At 38.1% G+C, this 13,788-nt stretch overlaps 1 protein-coding gene across 1 annotated transcript in view; it reads left to right on the top strand.

The window, feature by feature from the left end:
• The window catches only part of IMMP2L (inner mitochondrial membrane peptidase subunit 2), an 881,848-nt gene extending 871,804 nt beyond the window's left edge, over nucleotides 1-10,044 (top strand). Inside the window, exon 11 of the mRNA XM_042970147.1 lies at nucleotides 9,788-10,044. Within this exon, the coding sequence (XP_042826081.1) occupies nucleotides 9,788-9,907 (120 nt within the window). The 3' untranslated portion in view covers nucleotides 9,908-10,044. The remainder of the gene's footprint in view (nucleotides 1-9,787) is intronic.
• Nucleotides 10,045-13,788: the final 3,744 nt, after the last annotated feature.

Here is a 13,788-nt window from a genome sequence, read left to right as displayed (position 1 = left end):
CCAGAGCAGAGCCTGCTGAGTTTGAAAGTTCCGGGTGTTAAGCCTCGCTTACTGTAAGAACACATGAAATTTGACCCCTCTGGTTTTCAAAGCCAAATGTTACGGGAATCCATCTTCTGGGTGAGGTTTCCCCATGCCTGTTGTGAGGGTCTCTTTCTTTCCTCCCTCCATGCCTGAGGTGTCCCTCCCTCCTGGTGACAGTCCCTGCAAGTCCATTTAGATCCCAACCATATCCCTGCTCTTCCTACCCTCTTTGATATGGCCTCTTCTCCACATTTTGCTGTGGAGAGTCTTTTCTGCCAGCCTCAGGTCTTTTCCTGGGTAATTTACACTGATACGGGTGTTATCTAGTTGCATCCATAGGAGGAGGTGATCTGAGGCTCCTTCTACTCTGCCATTTTCCCCCAAAGTCCCTTTCTTTTCTTTTTTAAGAACCTGATATTGGGTAGACCATCACCAGGCCTCAGTTCCTTAAAAAGGAACAAATGGTTGAGAATTGCGGTGGCTGGAAGGGCTCCATGGAAAAGTTAGGCTACACTGGGTTTTATAGGAAGGTCCCAGGGATATGAGGAAGAGGATTACAAACTGAGTACAGAAGCCATCAGAAGCAGGAAGGTGGGCATGATATGTGGAGTTGGGTATACCATGGAGGCCCTCAGAGTAGAACTTGCATACTGAGAAATCATGTAGGTAAGTTTGGAAAGATGTGGGTATAAAGGATTTTGGACGACAGAGTGGAAAGCTGACTTCTTTAAGCTCTGGGAAATCGACAATTCATTTAAACAGTGTTCTTCCAAGTTCCAGTGTTGTTTCAGTTTGATTTGACCTTCAGAATTGTAGGTAATTTAATAATTCAGAATGAATATCATGTGACTGCTGCCTTGTTTATGTGGAGATTTTTCTCTCTTATACTGCTAAGTAAATTCATCAAAGACTGACTTTATTTGCTAGTAGTGATTATATAAAATGTGGGTTTTTTCTTAAGAAAATATTTTAATCAAATGAAATTTTGTGCTTCATCACATTTTTCATCCTGGTCCATTTCTGACCCTGGCTCTAGTTCTGAATGGCTTTTTTAAAAAGTCTTTGCTTCCATTAACAGTCATCATCTTCTTCCTCTCCTATGTTTCCCTTTCTATCCTACCTGTGGACTCTTATGCTTTTGCTTGTCCTTATCTTATCCTTTCAAGCTCTTCCTTCAAGAGAAGAGGGTATCCTGAAGCCAGGAACGGGAAGAGTGCTCTGTAGACTGATGGTCTATGAATAGGGGGTGGAGAGAACCAAAATAATGCACACCTGTGCCTTTGGCACCTGAAGAAAAGGCTGGGCTCATGAAGGTTTTGTCTACGACATGCCAACATAACTTCTCCATGGAGCCAATTCAATCAAAGGCAGGCAATTCAGTCCATGTGCTTCTTTGGCATTGTGTGGACAAAACAAACTAGTTGACTGATAGTGCTGATCAATTTTCAGCTAGTATTTTCGGTGTTTCCTAGAGCAGAGATCTCTAAAGAGGGGAGCAGGAATAGACAAGGGGTGTGTATAATGATCCCCTGGATACAAAAACAAAAAATTAGTACTCCTGAACTAAAAAACAAGAGTTTGAGTTTTACTAACATTTGGTTTTATGGACTGTTAGTACTAATTGTAATAATTTTTATTATATATAATTTTTAAATGTGTAAATATGGAGGTCAGTTCTCCAATATTTTTTACTGGTAGGATGCACAATTAAAATAGATCATTCTAGATCATTGATTCTAAATCTATGGGCAACAGTTATTGTAAGAGGCCTATTAATATATGTGGATGGGCAAATTTCTCATTAAGCAGACAGTAAAAAAACAATGATCTGCTTAGGATTTCTAATAATTTAATAAGTTTCTGTTGTGTTCAAAAATTTACTGTAAAAGTGGATTTCTTATGCCTAAAAATGTTGTAAATCCATTGAAAAGGAGACATAGCTACACATGGGACACAAAACAGCATAGGGTAGAGTTAAGTCCCAGTAAAATATTAGGTTGGTTGGTCAAAGTAACAAAACCTATTGAAAAAATTTTAGTCATACCTTGGAGTATTATAGGGTCTGTTCTAGATCACTACAATAAAGTGAATACTACACCAAGGCATGGTAAATGAATTTTTTAGTTTTTCAGTGCATATAAAGGTTATATTTATACTATACTGTAGTCCATTAAATTTGTAATATTGCCTAAAAAGTCTACATGCCTTAATTAAAAAATATATTCTAAAGAAGACTAATCCACTGAGCTTTCAAAAAGTCTTTGTGTGTGTGTGTGTGTGTGTGTGTGTAGACCGTCTTGCCTCAGTGTTGATGGTTGCTGGAGGGGGGGATGACTGTGGCAATTTCTTAAAATAAGACAACAGTGAAAGTTGTTGCATAAATCTGCTTTTCATGAACAATTTCTCTGTAGCATGTGATACTATTTGATGCATTTTCAAAACTGGAGTCAATCCTCTCCAACCCTGTTGCTGCTTTATCAACTAAGCTTCTGTAATATTCTAAGTCCTTTGTTGTCATTTCAACAGTTTTCACAGAATCTCCACCAGAAGTGCAGTCTATTTCAAGAAACCATGTTTTGTTCTCATTCATAAAATGATGAGCACCTCCTCATCCATTAAGGTTTTATCATGAGATAGCAACAATGCAGTCACTTTTTCATGTTCCACTTCAAATTCAAGTTTTCTTGCTATTTCCTCTACATCTGTAGCTACTTTCTCCACTGAAGTCTTCAGCCCTTCAAAGTCATCCATGAGGGTTAGAATCAACTTCTTCCAAATTCCTGTGAATATTGATATTTTGGCCCCTTTCCATGAATCCTAAGTGTTCTTAATGACATCTAGGATGGTGAATACTTTCCAGAAGGTTTTCAGTTGACTTTGCTCATATATATCAGTGATACCAGTGTTTGTGGCAGCTATCGTCTTAAAGAATAAGACTTATTAAAGAATAAGCCTTGACAGTCCAAACGTGTCTTTGATGCCTGGGCTGCAGAATAGATGTTGTGTTAGCAGGCATGAAAACATTAATCTCATTGTACATTTCCATCAGAGCTCTTTGATGACCAGGTGCATTGTCAGCAATATTTTGAAAGGATTTTCTCTTTTAAGCAGTAGGTCTCCATAGAGGGCTTACAATATTCAGTGAACCACATTGTAAACAGATGTACTGTCATCCTGGCTTTGTTTTTCCATTTATAGAGCACAGGTAGAATAAATTTAGCATAATCTTTAAGGGTTCTAGCATTTTTGGAATAGTAAATGAACATTGGCTTCAACTTAAAGTCACTAGCTGCATTATCCCCTGACAAGAGAGAGAGCCTGTTCTTTGGGGCCAGACATTGACTTCTCCTCTCTAGCTATGAAAACCCTAGTTAGCATCTCCTTCCAATAAAAGGCTATTGAATCTACTTTAAAAATCTGTTCACTAATATAGCCACCTTCATTAGTTATCTTAGATATTCTGGATAACTTGCTGCTTTACCTTGTAGTTTTTTGTTATGGACATGGCTTCTATCCTTAAACCTCATAAACCAATTTCTGCTAGATCAAACATATCTTCGGCAGCTTCCTTTCCTCTCTGCCTTCATAGAATTGGGAAGAGTTAGGGCCTTAGTCTGGATTAGGTGTTTGTTTAAAAGAATGTTGTGGCTGGTTTGATCTTTTATCCAGACCACTAAAACTTCCTCCACATCAGCAGTAAGGCTACCACTTATTTATCATTTGTGTGTTCACTGGAGTAGCTTTTTAATTTCTTTGAAGAACTTTCTTTTTTCATTCACAACTTGGCTGTTTGGCACAAGAGGCTTAGCTTTGGCCTATTTTGGCTGTTGACATGCTTCCTAAGTGTAATTATTTATAGTTTTGATTCCAAGTAAGAGACCTGTGACTCTTCATTTTACTTGTACACTTAGAAGCCATTTGGGGTTATTAATTGGCCTAATTTTGATAGTGTTGTGTCTCAGGGAACAGAGAGGTTTGAGGAGAGGTAAAGTGATGGGGGAACAGCCAGCCAGTGAAGCAGTCACAACACACATTTATCAATTGTTTGCTGTCTTAAAAAGGCGCAACTTGTGGAGCCCCAAAGCAATTACAGTAGTAACATTAAATATCACAGATCACCATAACAAATATAAAAAAATTAAGAAATAATGTATGCATTATCAAAATATGACATAGACACAAATGAGCAAATCCTGTTGGAAAATGGCACTGATAGACTTACTCACCACAGGGTTGCTGCAAAGCTTAATAAAACTAGGTATGCCTTTGCATGCTTAAGCATCTCTCTTTTTAATAACAGGAAAAAAAAACCTTTTTTTTTTTTGTCTTCAACCTGTTTGATTCCCTATTCTGAGTGATTATTGGCACATGCTATGGAACTAGCTTCGAGCACAGTATTCCTGTTTATTCATGTCTGTATTAGTGTTGGGCTGCCATAATCAAATATCATAGACTGCATGGCTTGAACAACAGAAAATTTCTCACAGTTCTGAAGACAAGAAATCCAAGGGCAACTGTCAGAAAGTTTTGGTTGTTGGGAGGCTTCTCTCATTGTCTTGCAAATGGCCAACTTTTTGCTGTGTCCCCACATGCACCCCTATTGATTGTGTGTCTTAATGTCCTCATCTAACAACCATTCCAGCCCAATTGGATTAGAGTCGCCTTAATGGCCTCATTTTAACTTAGAACCTTTAAAGAGGTAACTATCACCAAATACTCATATTCTGAGGTGCTGGGGATTAGGGTTTCAACCTATGAGTTTTGAGAAAAATAATTCAGTTTGTGACAAGCATTTCCATTATGATCAATCTAGGTGTTTTGGGAAAGTATGTGGGACCTTAACAAAACTCAAAAGCAGTATAATTAAGTTGACCCAATCTTGATTTGTCCAGGACACCCCCATTTTACTATTATCCTGACTTAATTTAAAATTTGACAAAGTGTCTCATTTGGAAAATAAATTACATGGATAGATCTTGATATAGAGGTTCAAGAGCCAGGGGGCAAGTACTTCAGTCTTGGCTCAAAAGAACCTATTGCTGTACCTAGGTTTCCTCTACTATGGAGACCATCATGGAACCTGCATCACACAGTTATTGTGGAAATAAATGCATCAGAATGACTGAGTCATTCAGAACACTGACCTGTGTGTAGTAAGAACTGAGGGTAACACTGAGTAAGCTACAGGGAGGAGGATTATATTTGTTAGGTGTGATGGTTAACTTTGTGTGTCACTTTAGCTGGGCCATGGTGCCCAGCTCTTTAGTTGTTTCTGTAAGAGTGTTTTTGGGATGAGTTTTACATTTAGATTAGAGGACTTTGAGTAAAGCTGATTGTTCTCCAATAGGTGGGTGGGCTTTGTTCAATCAGCTGAAGGCCTGCTTAGAACAAAAGCCTGACTACCCCCAAGCAATAAGGGATTTGCCTGGAGACTACTGCCTTTGGGCTTAAACTGCAGCTCTTTCCTGAGTCTTCTGCCTTCTGGCCTTTCCACATTAGATTTTCAAAGCACCAAGCCTCCACAATTACATGAGTTAAATCCTTAAAATAAACATTTCTCTATATACACACATCCTATTAGTTCTGTTTCTCTGGAGGACCCTGCCTAGTATGGTATGTATGGAAATGAAAGCTGGTTTATTTCAAGTATAGCTTTTAATTTTAAATAGTTCCTTTATTTCTGGATTTTTTCTGTCCTGCATTCACTGTACCCTTTGCATGTCTGTATGCATATCAATAAAAAAATAAAGATCTGTGATAAGACTGCTAAGAGAGTATATAGGCATTCTCTGTACCTTAGTCTTTCTTAAAGAAACACTTAAATATTACATTCCATCCAATACTTTTAAACCATACTAATATTCTACATCTATGAGAATTTTCACATTCATAATTCTAAAGATGAAATTTTTTTCAGAAAGTGAGTAGTATACCTAATAAATGTTTAGAATAAAAGAATTCTAGGTTTTAGTAAAATGAATGTTGATTTTAAAAAAAATCCAGTCACCAAGAAAGCAAGCAAATATATTGGCAAGGGTTCTGCAAAGTTAAAAGACTGGCAACTCAACCATAGGAAAAAAAAAAGTTAAAACAACTTGGAATCGCAAATAAAGGTTTGAGGAACAACTGAGTAGCAGCTATCAAATCTAAAAAGGGTTATTGTGCAGAGGATGGAGACCAGCTGTCCTATAGCTCCACTGAGCCCAGACATGAACAAAAATAGATAAAAACTTTACTATGACAGACCATTTAGATTGAGGTTCCTGGCAGTTAACATGTTTGGAATGGTTACTTAGCATGTTTCAGAATATATTCAAGGGATTCTTTAAAATTGGTCAAGTTCACTTTTTCTGGGTGTGATGCTAAGTGGAAAATTCAGATCCTAGGTTCCCAATGAAGTTAATCAGAATCACTAAGAGGATGGGGTAGGGTTGTAAAAACCATATGCTCCCTTTCTATGAAATGTTAGGAAATGGTTTCTAGGATGTTACAAAAGGGAATGTGTAGTGTTCTACCTTTGGTATGAGAAAAAAAGGGGGAAATAAGAGAATGTTTCTTTTTTCCAAAAAAGAAACAACAACAAAAACTGATGAAAATAGTTAATCTATAGAGGTGCAGTGGTGGATGAGAATTTAATTTGTGTATATTGTTTTTGTATCAGTTTCCCATAGCTAATATAATAGATTACCACAAATACAAATTTATTTCACAGTTCTGGAGGTCATGAGTCCAATATGGATCTCACTGGGCTAAAATCAAGGTATCAGCATGGCTACATTTATTCTGACAGCTATAGGGGATAATCTGTTTCCTTGCTAGTTTCTAGAGGCCACCTGCATTCCTTGGCTCATGGCCCTTTTCTCCATCTTCAAAATCAAGCAGTACAACATCTCTGTCTAAATCTGACCCTTCTGCCTAGCTTACCTACATTTAAGGATTCTTATCCCATGAACCCAAATATAATCATGTTATAGAATAGTCTTGTTATCTTAAGGTCAACTGATCAGCAACTTTAAGTCCATTAGGATATGGTAATCCTTACAGAGTAACTGTGTGTTGGGGGGCATTCTGCCTACCTCACCTTTTAAGAATAATTTTGACTTCTGAACCATGCAAATGTTTAAATATTCAAAAAAAAAATACTGAGTCCAAAAGGATATCAAAAGCACACTAAAATTGAATACAAATAGAAGGAAATCTACACTGTGGAGGGAAAAAAAAAGGACAAATTCCAATAAATATACCCTTAACATGAGATTTTAAGGATTAAAATAATTTCAAAGAAACCTTGATTTTACTAAACTGGTAGTTGTTGGAAATCTGAGTGCTCACTCTGGAAGAAAGGAGATAGAAATATAGAATGGGGAAAGTTGAGGGAAAGCCCTAGGGTTTTGTATTTTTTTAATGTTTATCCTATGAAATGGCTTTGAATGTTGACACCCTCAGAGCAATAAGTACCTATAGTAGCAGGTTTTGGTTTCTAAATAGTATTCCTTGGTAAAACCAAGCCTCTTTAATGAGATGTCCAATATCAGGCTGAACCACTATCAAGTACGAGTAAGGCTACAGCATTCAGTGGTACCAAAAAGGAAGTGCTCAGAGACTGATGGAGATATGTCCATCATTGATCAAGAACCTCCCCACTGCTCTGAGGACATTGGAGCATTAAACCAAAATCTCATAACATATTTTGAAATTAAAAATATTTGATATTAAAAGAATTTAGGATTAGAAGGAGAAGCACTTTAGAGAAAAATGAAAGCTATTAAATATAAAAGGAATAATAAATTAGGAAACTCACTAGTGTAATCATCAATGTAATAACTGATTCAGGGAGGATCAGCCATGGATGTTAAAACTATCAGATGATTGAAAAACCAGCTTCTTTCAGAGACAGTGAAATGATTGGATAAAATTTTGATGCAAGATAGTGAAATATTTCAAAATATCATCCCACAGCTTAGTTATTCATGACAAAAGGAAAACAGTTTGTTTATAGTGGAGAAAGCTGGTCAATATCACATTAATCAAATTATCCAACTTCATTCATGTCACAACAATAGGACAAACAGATATTTTGTGCCTTCTGACATGACAGAATGGAAAGAATAGACTATCAAGTACATTGTGTTCTTGCCAAGAACATTTAACTTGAATCTATTCAGGAAGGGAAAAGTCGAGCAATTCTAAATGTAGGATATTTTACAAGGCAACAGGCCCAAACCAAAATCATGACAATTATGATGTAATTCTGGACCCTTGATTAAGAACTTAAAAAATAGCTATAAAAGACATTATTGCAACAGTTGGCAAATTTTGATTGTTGTAAGCAATATTGTATCATTATATATTACATAGAATGTATTATGTTTATGTAGTAAAGAGTCTTAGTTCTGAGGAGATACATGTGGAAAATTAGGAATAAATTCAGAATGTCAGCAACTTTCAAATGGTTCAAAAAATATGTACACAGGTACACATACAAAGAGAAGGGAACAAATACAACAAAATGTAAATGGTGGATTTGGGTGAATTTTTTTTTTTCTACCACATTTTCAAATTTTCTGCAGGTTTGATTTTCAGAGTAATATTCCTTTATTGGGCTCTCGGGGCTTCTTCATAGACTTTGGGCTTATTTTGTTTGTATTCCAAGTTGTGAAGGGTTTTTTTTCTTCTTTTTTTAAAAAAATGTATTTCTAGTTACCTTTTTAGAATCTCTCACTTGACATCCAGTTCTTTGAGTCTCTGTGCAACATGTTTTCCTGAATGCAGATGCTAGGAAATAGAACTTCAATGAAAGCAGTCTTGTATGCTAATCTCTATGGAGCTTCAATTTATAGGAAAACGTTTGAAAATAAAAAGTGGGCCCATAGTATTTGGTTTGCAGCTAGCACTAAATAGATAATGTGCTGAATGTAAGTATTTTATAAACTTTTAAATGCTATTAAATATTATCTAATAACAAAAATGGCATCCACAACAAAAGATACAGATTTCTAGACCCTGCTTCTGCTTTGTTGAAGGGTGATCTGTGAAAATAGAACCTGGATCTGCATTTTAGACAGGTTTGCCCCACTCTTCTGCTCACTGAAGCTCATGTCCCTATGGAAACCTAAGCTGTCTTTAAGGGCTCAGCCTTCAGTCCTCCAAGACGGCTTCCCTCTAGTTACCTCCACTTTAATCCTGGCACATCTCTGCTGATGGGGTTTCTTTGCCCTCTGTCATGATCTTTATACTTGATTCTTTTTCCCGCTTCCTATCCTCCATTGCTGGCTTTCCCTTGGTTTTCCACCTCCCTCTGTGAGCACTAGTTCCATCTTGCTCCCTGTAGTTTCCAAGATCTAATTTCTGCTGCTCAGCCAGTAGTGGCATTTATATAGGAGTCCCTCTGAAATAGTGGCAATTATATAGGAGATTCTGAGAATGCAAACCAGATTTATGTTTCCTGGGTGTATGCAAGGTGGTTAGGGAGGAGTGTGTTTAAGGTTGCATGTAGACTCTGGAGTTGGATGGCTCAGCCAAGAAGCCAGCCTCCACCCCGTGGTAGCTATAGCACTTTTGGTAAGCTCTTTAACCAACCTTAATTTTGTTTTCTCATGTGCAAAACGGGGGTAATACCTACCTAAAATGATTCGTGAGGATTAAAGGCTTTCTATCAATACTTCCGTACATTACACCTAGAAAAGTACCATCTAAATGTTTACTATTTTTAATCATCTAAGTAATTTTTTTCTTATGTTCTTTGTGTCTCTCATGGGTTCAGGTTTCCCTAGGACTTCTGCATGCCCATGCTACACATATCTTGTGGCCTCCAGAGCGCTGGCAGAAACTGGAATCTGTTCTTCCTCCAGAGCGTTTACTAGTTCAGAGGGAAGCAGAATGATGGCATGGGTCTCCCTCAGCTGCTGACATTGGGAGGCCAACACCACCAATCACAGGAAAAGTAATGGATGAGCCTTCAAAAGGGCAAAGCTTGTTTCAAATGAGATGATCCATATTATTAAAGAGTTTTAAACAGTATTAAATATCAACTGATTTTGTGTTTAATTGTAATACCCTATTGTTTAATGCCAAAAAAATACAGACCTTTGGGAATATGAAAATCTTATTCCCATGTCTTAATTTGGGAATAAATTTGAGAATCTTTGTTATGTATACTTATCCCATTGATTGCTGAGTTTTAATTTTGGTGCTTGCTGGTGAAAGAATATGAAAATTAATATTGGATGAAAGTAATTGAGTAATGTCATTTATTCTTAAGATGAAACATGTAGTGATGGGAATTATATCATGATTGACAGTATTTACAATACACTGACCACCAGTTAGGAAGAACAGTAAACTGTGATGTAAAAATAAAATACTGATTTGCTCAGGTACTGTTTTGGGTATTTATCATTTAACCTATACCTCCATTAATGAGGAATGTATTATCTTTTTCTTGGAAGCAAGGAATTAAAGTAATGGAGAACTAATTCTATCAATACAAGTAAACCTTTCTTATTGGCCCTTTTAAATCCAAAACTGCTGAGTGATCTCATGCCCCTTCACATTGATGAATAAACCTGTCTAGCAGTATTTAGTCACTATTTGGTAAAATTTTCTGAGTGAAATGGAAAGTGGTTACTCCAGGTCAACCAAGTTTTATTAGTCCCCCAGTGATTTTCAGACTTTATGATACTGAAATCACCAATTGCAGCGTGGAGTAATATTAGCATAATAGATCCTGTAAATTGCATAGATAAGGAAGTAAATTCCTATATACAAGTCTATATTTACTCTTGCAAATGTAGATGCAAACTTCCTTGGTCTGGAATGCAAAGAGAAACAGAAAACCATACACATAGTAACAGTGTATGTTACTAATAATACTTCATTAGCATTTTAATAGCTCATTCAGCAAACATCAATGAGTACTTATGTACCAAGGTTGGTAAAAACTTTAATTTTTTTGAGGGAGAGAGAGAACTTGCAAGAAGGAGAAGGATAGAGAGAGAGGGAGAAAGAGCATCCCAAGCAGGCTCCACACTGTCAGTGCAGCCGGAGCCCAACAAGGGGCTTGCTCTCTCCCACCATGAGATCATGAGCCCAGCAGAAATCAAGAGTCAGAGGTTTAACCGACTGAACAACCCATAAGCCCCCAAATTAATGTTTTTAAAAGTAGATCTGCTTAAAATCTTTTGTTGTATCTTCATTGTCCTGATCAATTCTATTTCTGTCTATTCCCCAACTTGTATTTCATAACTAGTATAGTACTGGCATAAAAAGAGACACATAGATTAGTGGAACAGAACAGAGAGCCCAGAAATAGGCATACACCTCTACAGTCAATTACTTTATGACAGAGGAATCAAGAACATAAAACAAGGTAAGGACAGACTCTTCAAAAAATGGTGTTGGAAAAACCGGATAGCCACATGCAAGAGAAGTAAACTGGACCACTATCTTATACCATACACAAAAATTAACTCAAAATAAATTAAAGAATTGACCTGAAATTATAAAACTAGAGGAAAACATAGGCAATAAGCTCCATGATGTCAGTGTTGGTGATGTATTTTGGAATTGGCACCAAAAGCAAAGGCAGCAAAAGTGGGGGGGGCGGGGGGGGGGAAGCAGGATCACATTAATGTAAACATACTTCACAGCAAAGAAAAGTATCAACAAAATAAAAAGGCAAACTATTGAATGAGGGAATACATTTGCAAACCATATATATGATAAGGGATTAATACCCAAAATATATAAAGAACTCATATACCTTAATAGCACAAGAAAGCAAAATCTACCCTCCCCCCGCAAAATGGGCAGAGGATCTTAGCAGACATTTTTCCAAAATGAACATACAGATGACAGACACATGGTAAGATGTTCAACATCACTAATTATTAGGGAAGTGCAAATCGAAAGTAGAATATCACCTCACAGCTGTTAGGATGGGTAGAATCAAAAAGACAAGGGAAAACGAATGTTGATGAGGATGTGGAGAAAGGAAACACTGCACTAATGGCAGGATTGTAGACTGGTGCAGCAACTATGAAAACAGTATGGAGGTTTTTCAAAAAATTAAAAATAGAACTACCACATGATTTAGCAATTCCAGTTTTGGGAATTTATTGGAAGAAAAAGCATTGATTTGAAAAGATGTAAGCACCTCCATGTTCATCACAGCACTGTTTATAACTGTCAAGACATGCGTACAAACTATTCATTGATAGATGAATGAATAAAGAAAATGTTGCATATATCCAATGGAATATTAAGCAGCCATAAAAAGAAGGAAATTTCACTGTCTTTGACAACATGGATGGACCTTGACCACATTATGCTAAGTGAAATACATCAGAGAGTAACAAATACTTCATCATCTCACTTACATGTGGAATCTAAAAAACAAAATTAGCTCATAGATACAGAGAACAGATTGGTGGGTTGGTATGGCATGGGGGTGGGCAAAATGGATAAAGGGGGGGGTCAAAAGTACAAACTTCCAGTTAATAAATAAGTCATAGGGAGGTAATGCATAGCATGGTGACTATATTTAGTAACACCGGAGACCTGGGAAGATGGCAGCATAGGAGGCCGCTGAACTCACCTTGTCCTGCTGATCACTTAGATTCCACCCACATCTGCCTAAATAACCCAGAAAACTGCTGCAAGACTAGCAGAATGGACTCTCCAGAGCCAAGCTTAGACAAGAGGCCCACGGAAAAAGGTAAGAAGGGTAAAGAGGCAGTGCGTGCTACACAAACTGGCAGGAGGGAGCCGGGGAGGTGGAGGGGCAGCCCGCCCAGCAAGGCAGAGCCCCCGAAGTCTGGTTTGCAAAAACGGAGCGGCCGGACTCTGTGAGTTCTGACAGCCAACAGGACTTAACATCTGGAAAGTTAAAACTCAACAGCTCCACTCTTGTGACTAGGGCAAGAGGACATTGGGAGGGAGAATGGTTGAGCCTAGAAGACAGAGCTCAGCTCCATGGGGGAACAAAGGCACTGGCCAACATATTTCCCTCTCCCATCCCCCAGTCAAAATTACAAAGGGAACCAGTTCCTGTCACAGAACTTGCTTGCACCACACAAACGCCCAATGCTGTGCTATTGTGGATCCATTCCTCCCTCCCAGTGGATGGGTCTGCCTCCCTCCCAGTGCTGCAGGGCCCCTCCTGCAGGGGACCACCCATGGCAAAGGGAGCTCAGCCTGCCCCTCCCGCCCCTAGGCACCTTGTGGATCCACCCGGGCTAATATGCCAGATCCTATTAAGCAGCACCACAAGCCTGACAGTGCAAGCAGCACAGACAGGGGTCACACCACTCCACAGTGAGTACTGCCCCTGGGAGAGGGGAAGATAAGGTACACACCAGTCTGACTGTGGCCCCACGGGTGGGCTGGGGGGCAGACATTGGGTCTGACTGGGGCCCCGCCCACCATCACAAGTTACTTGGGACAGCACAAGGGAAGTGTCCTGCAGTTTGGAGCCACTGCAGGGACTACCAAAAATGACGAAACGAAAGAATTCTCTTCAAAAGAAACTCCAGGAAGTAGCAACAGCTAACGAATTGATCAAAAACGATTTAAGCAATATAACAAAACAAGAATTTAGAATAATAGTCATAAAATTAATCGCTGGGCTTGAAAAAAAGCATAGAGGACAGCAGAGAATCTACTGCTACAGAGATCAAGGGATGAAGAAATAGTCATGAGGAGCTAAAAAATGCTATAAATGAGGTGCAAAATAAAATGGAGGTGGCCATAGCACAGATTGAAGAG

The sequence above is a fragment of the Panthera tigris genome, chromosome A2 (genome assembly GCF_018350195.1).
Source record: "Panthera tigris isolate Pti1 chromosome A2, P.tigris_Pti1_mat1.1, whole genome shotgun sequence".
In the NCBI taxonomy this organism is placed as follows: Eukaryota; Metazoa; Chordata; class Mammalia; order Carnivora; family Felidae; genus Panthera; species Panthera tigris.
Note: the sequence above shows the minus strand (reverse complement) of the source record. Positions and strands in the feature narration are given on the sequence as shown.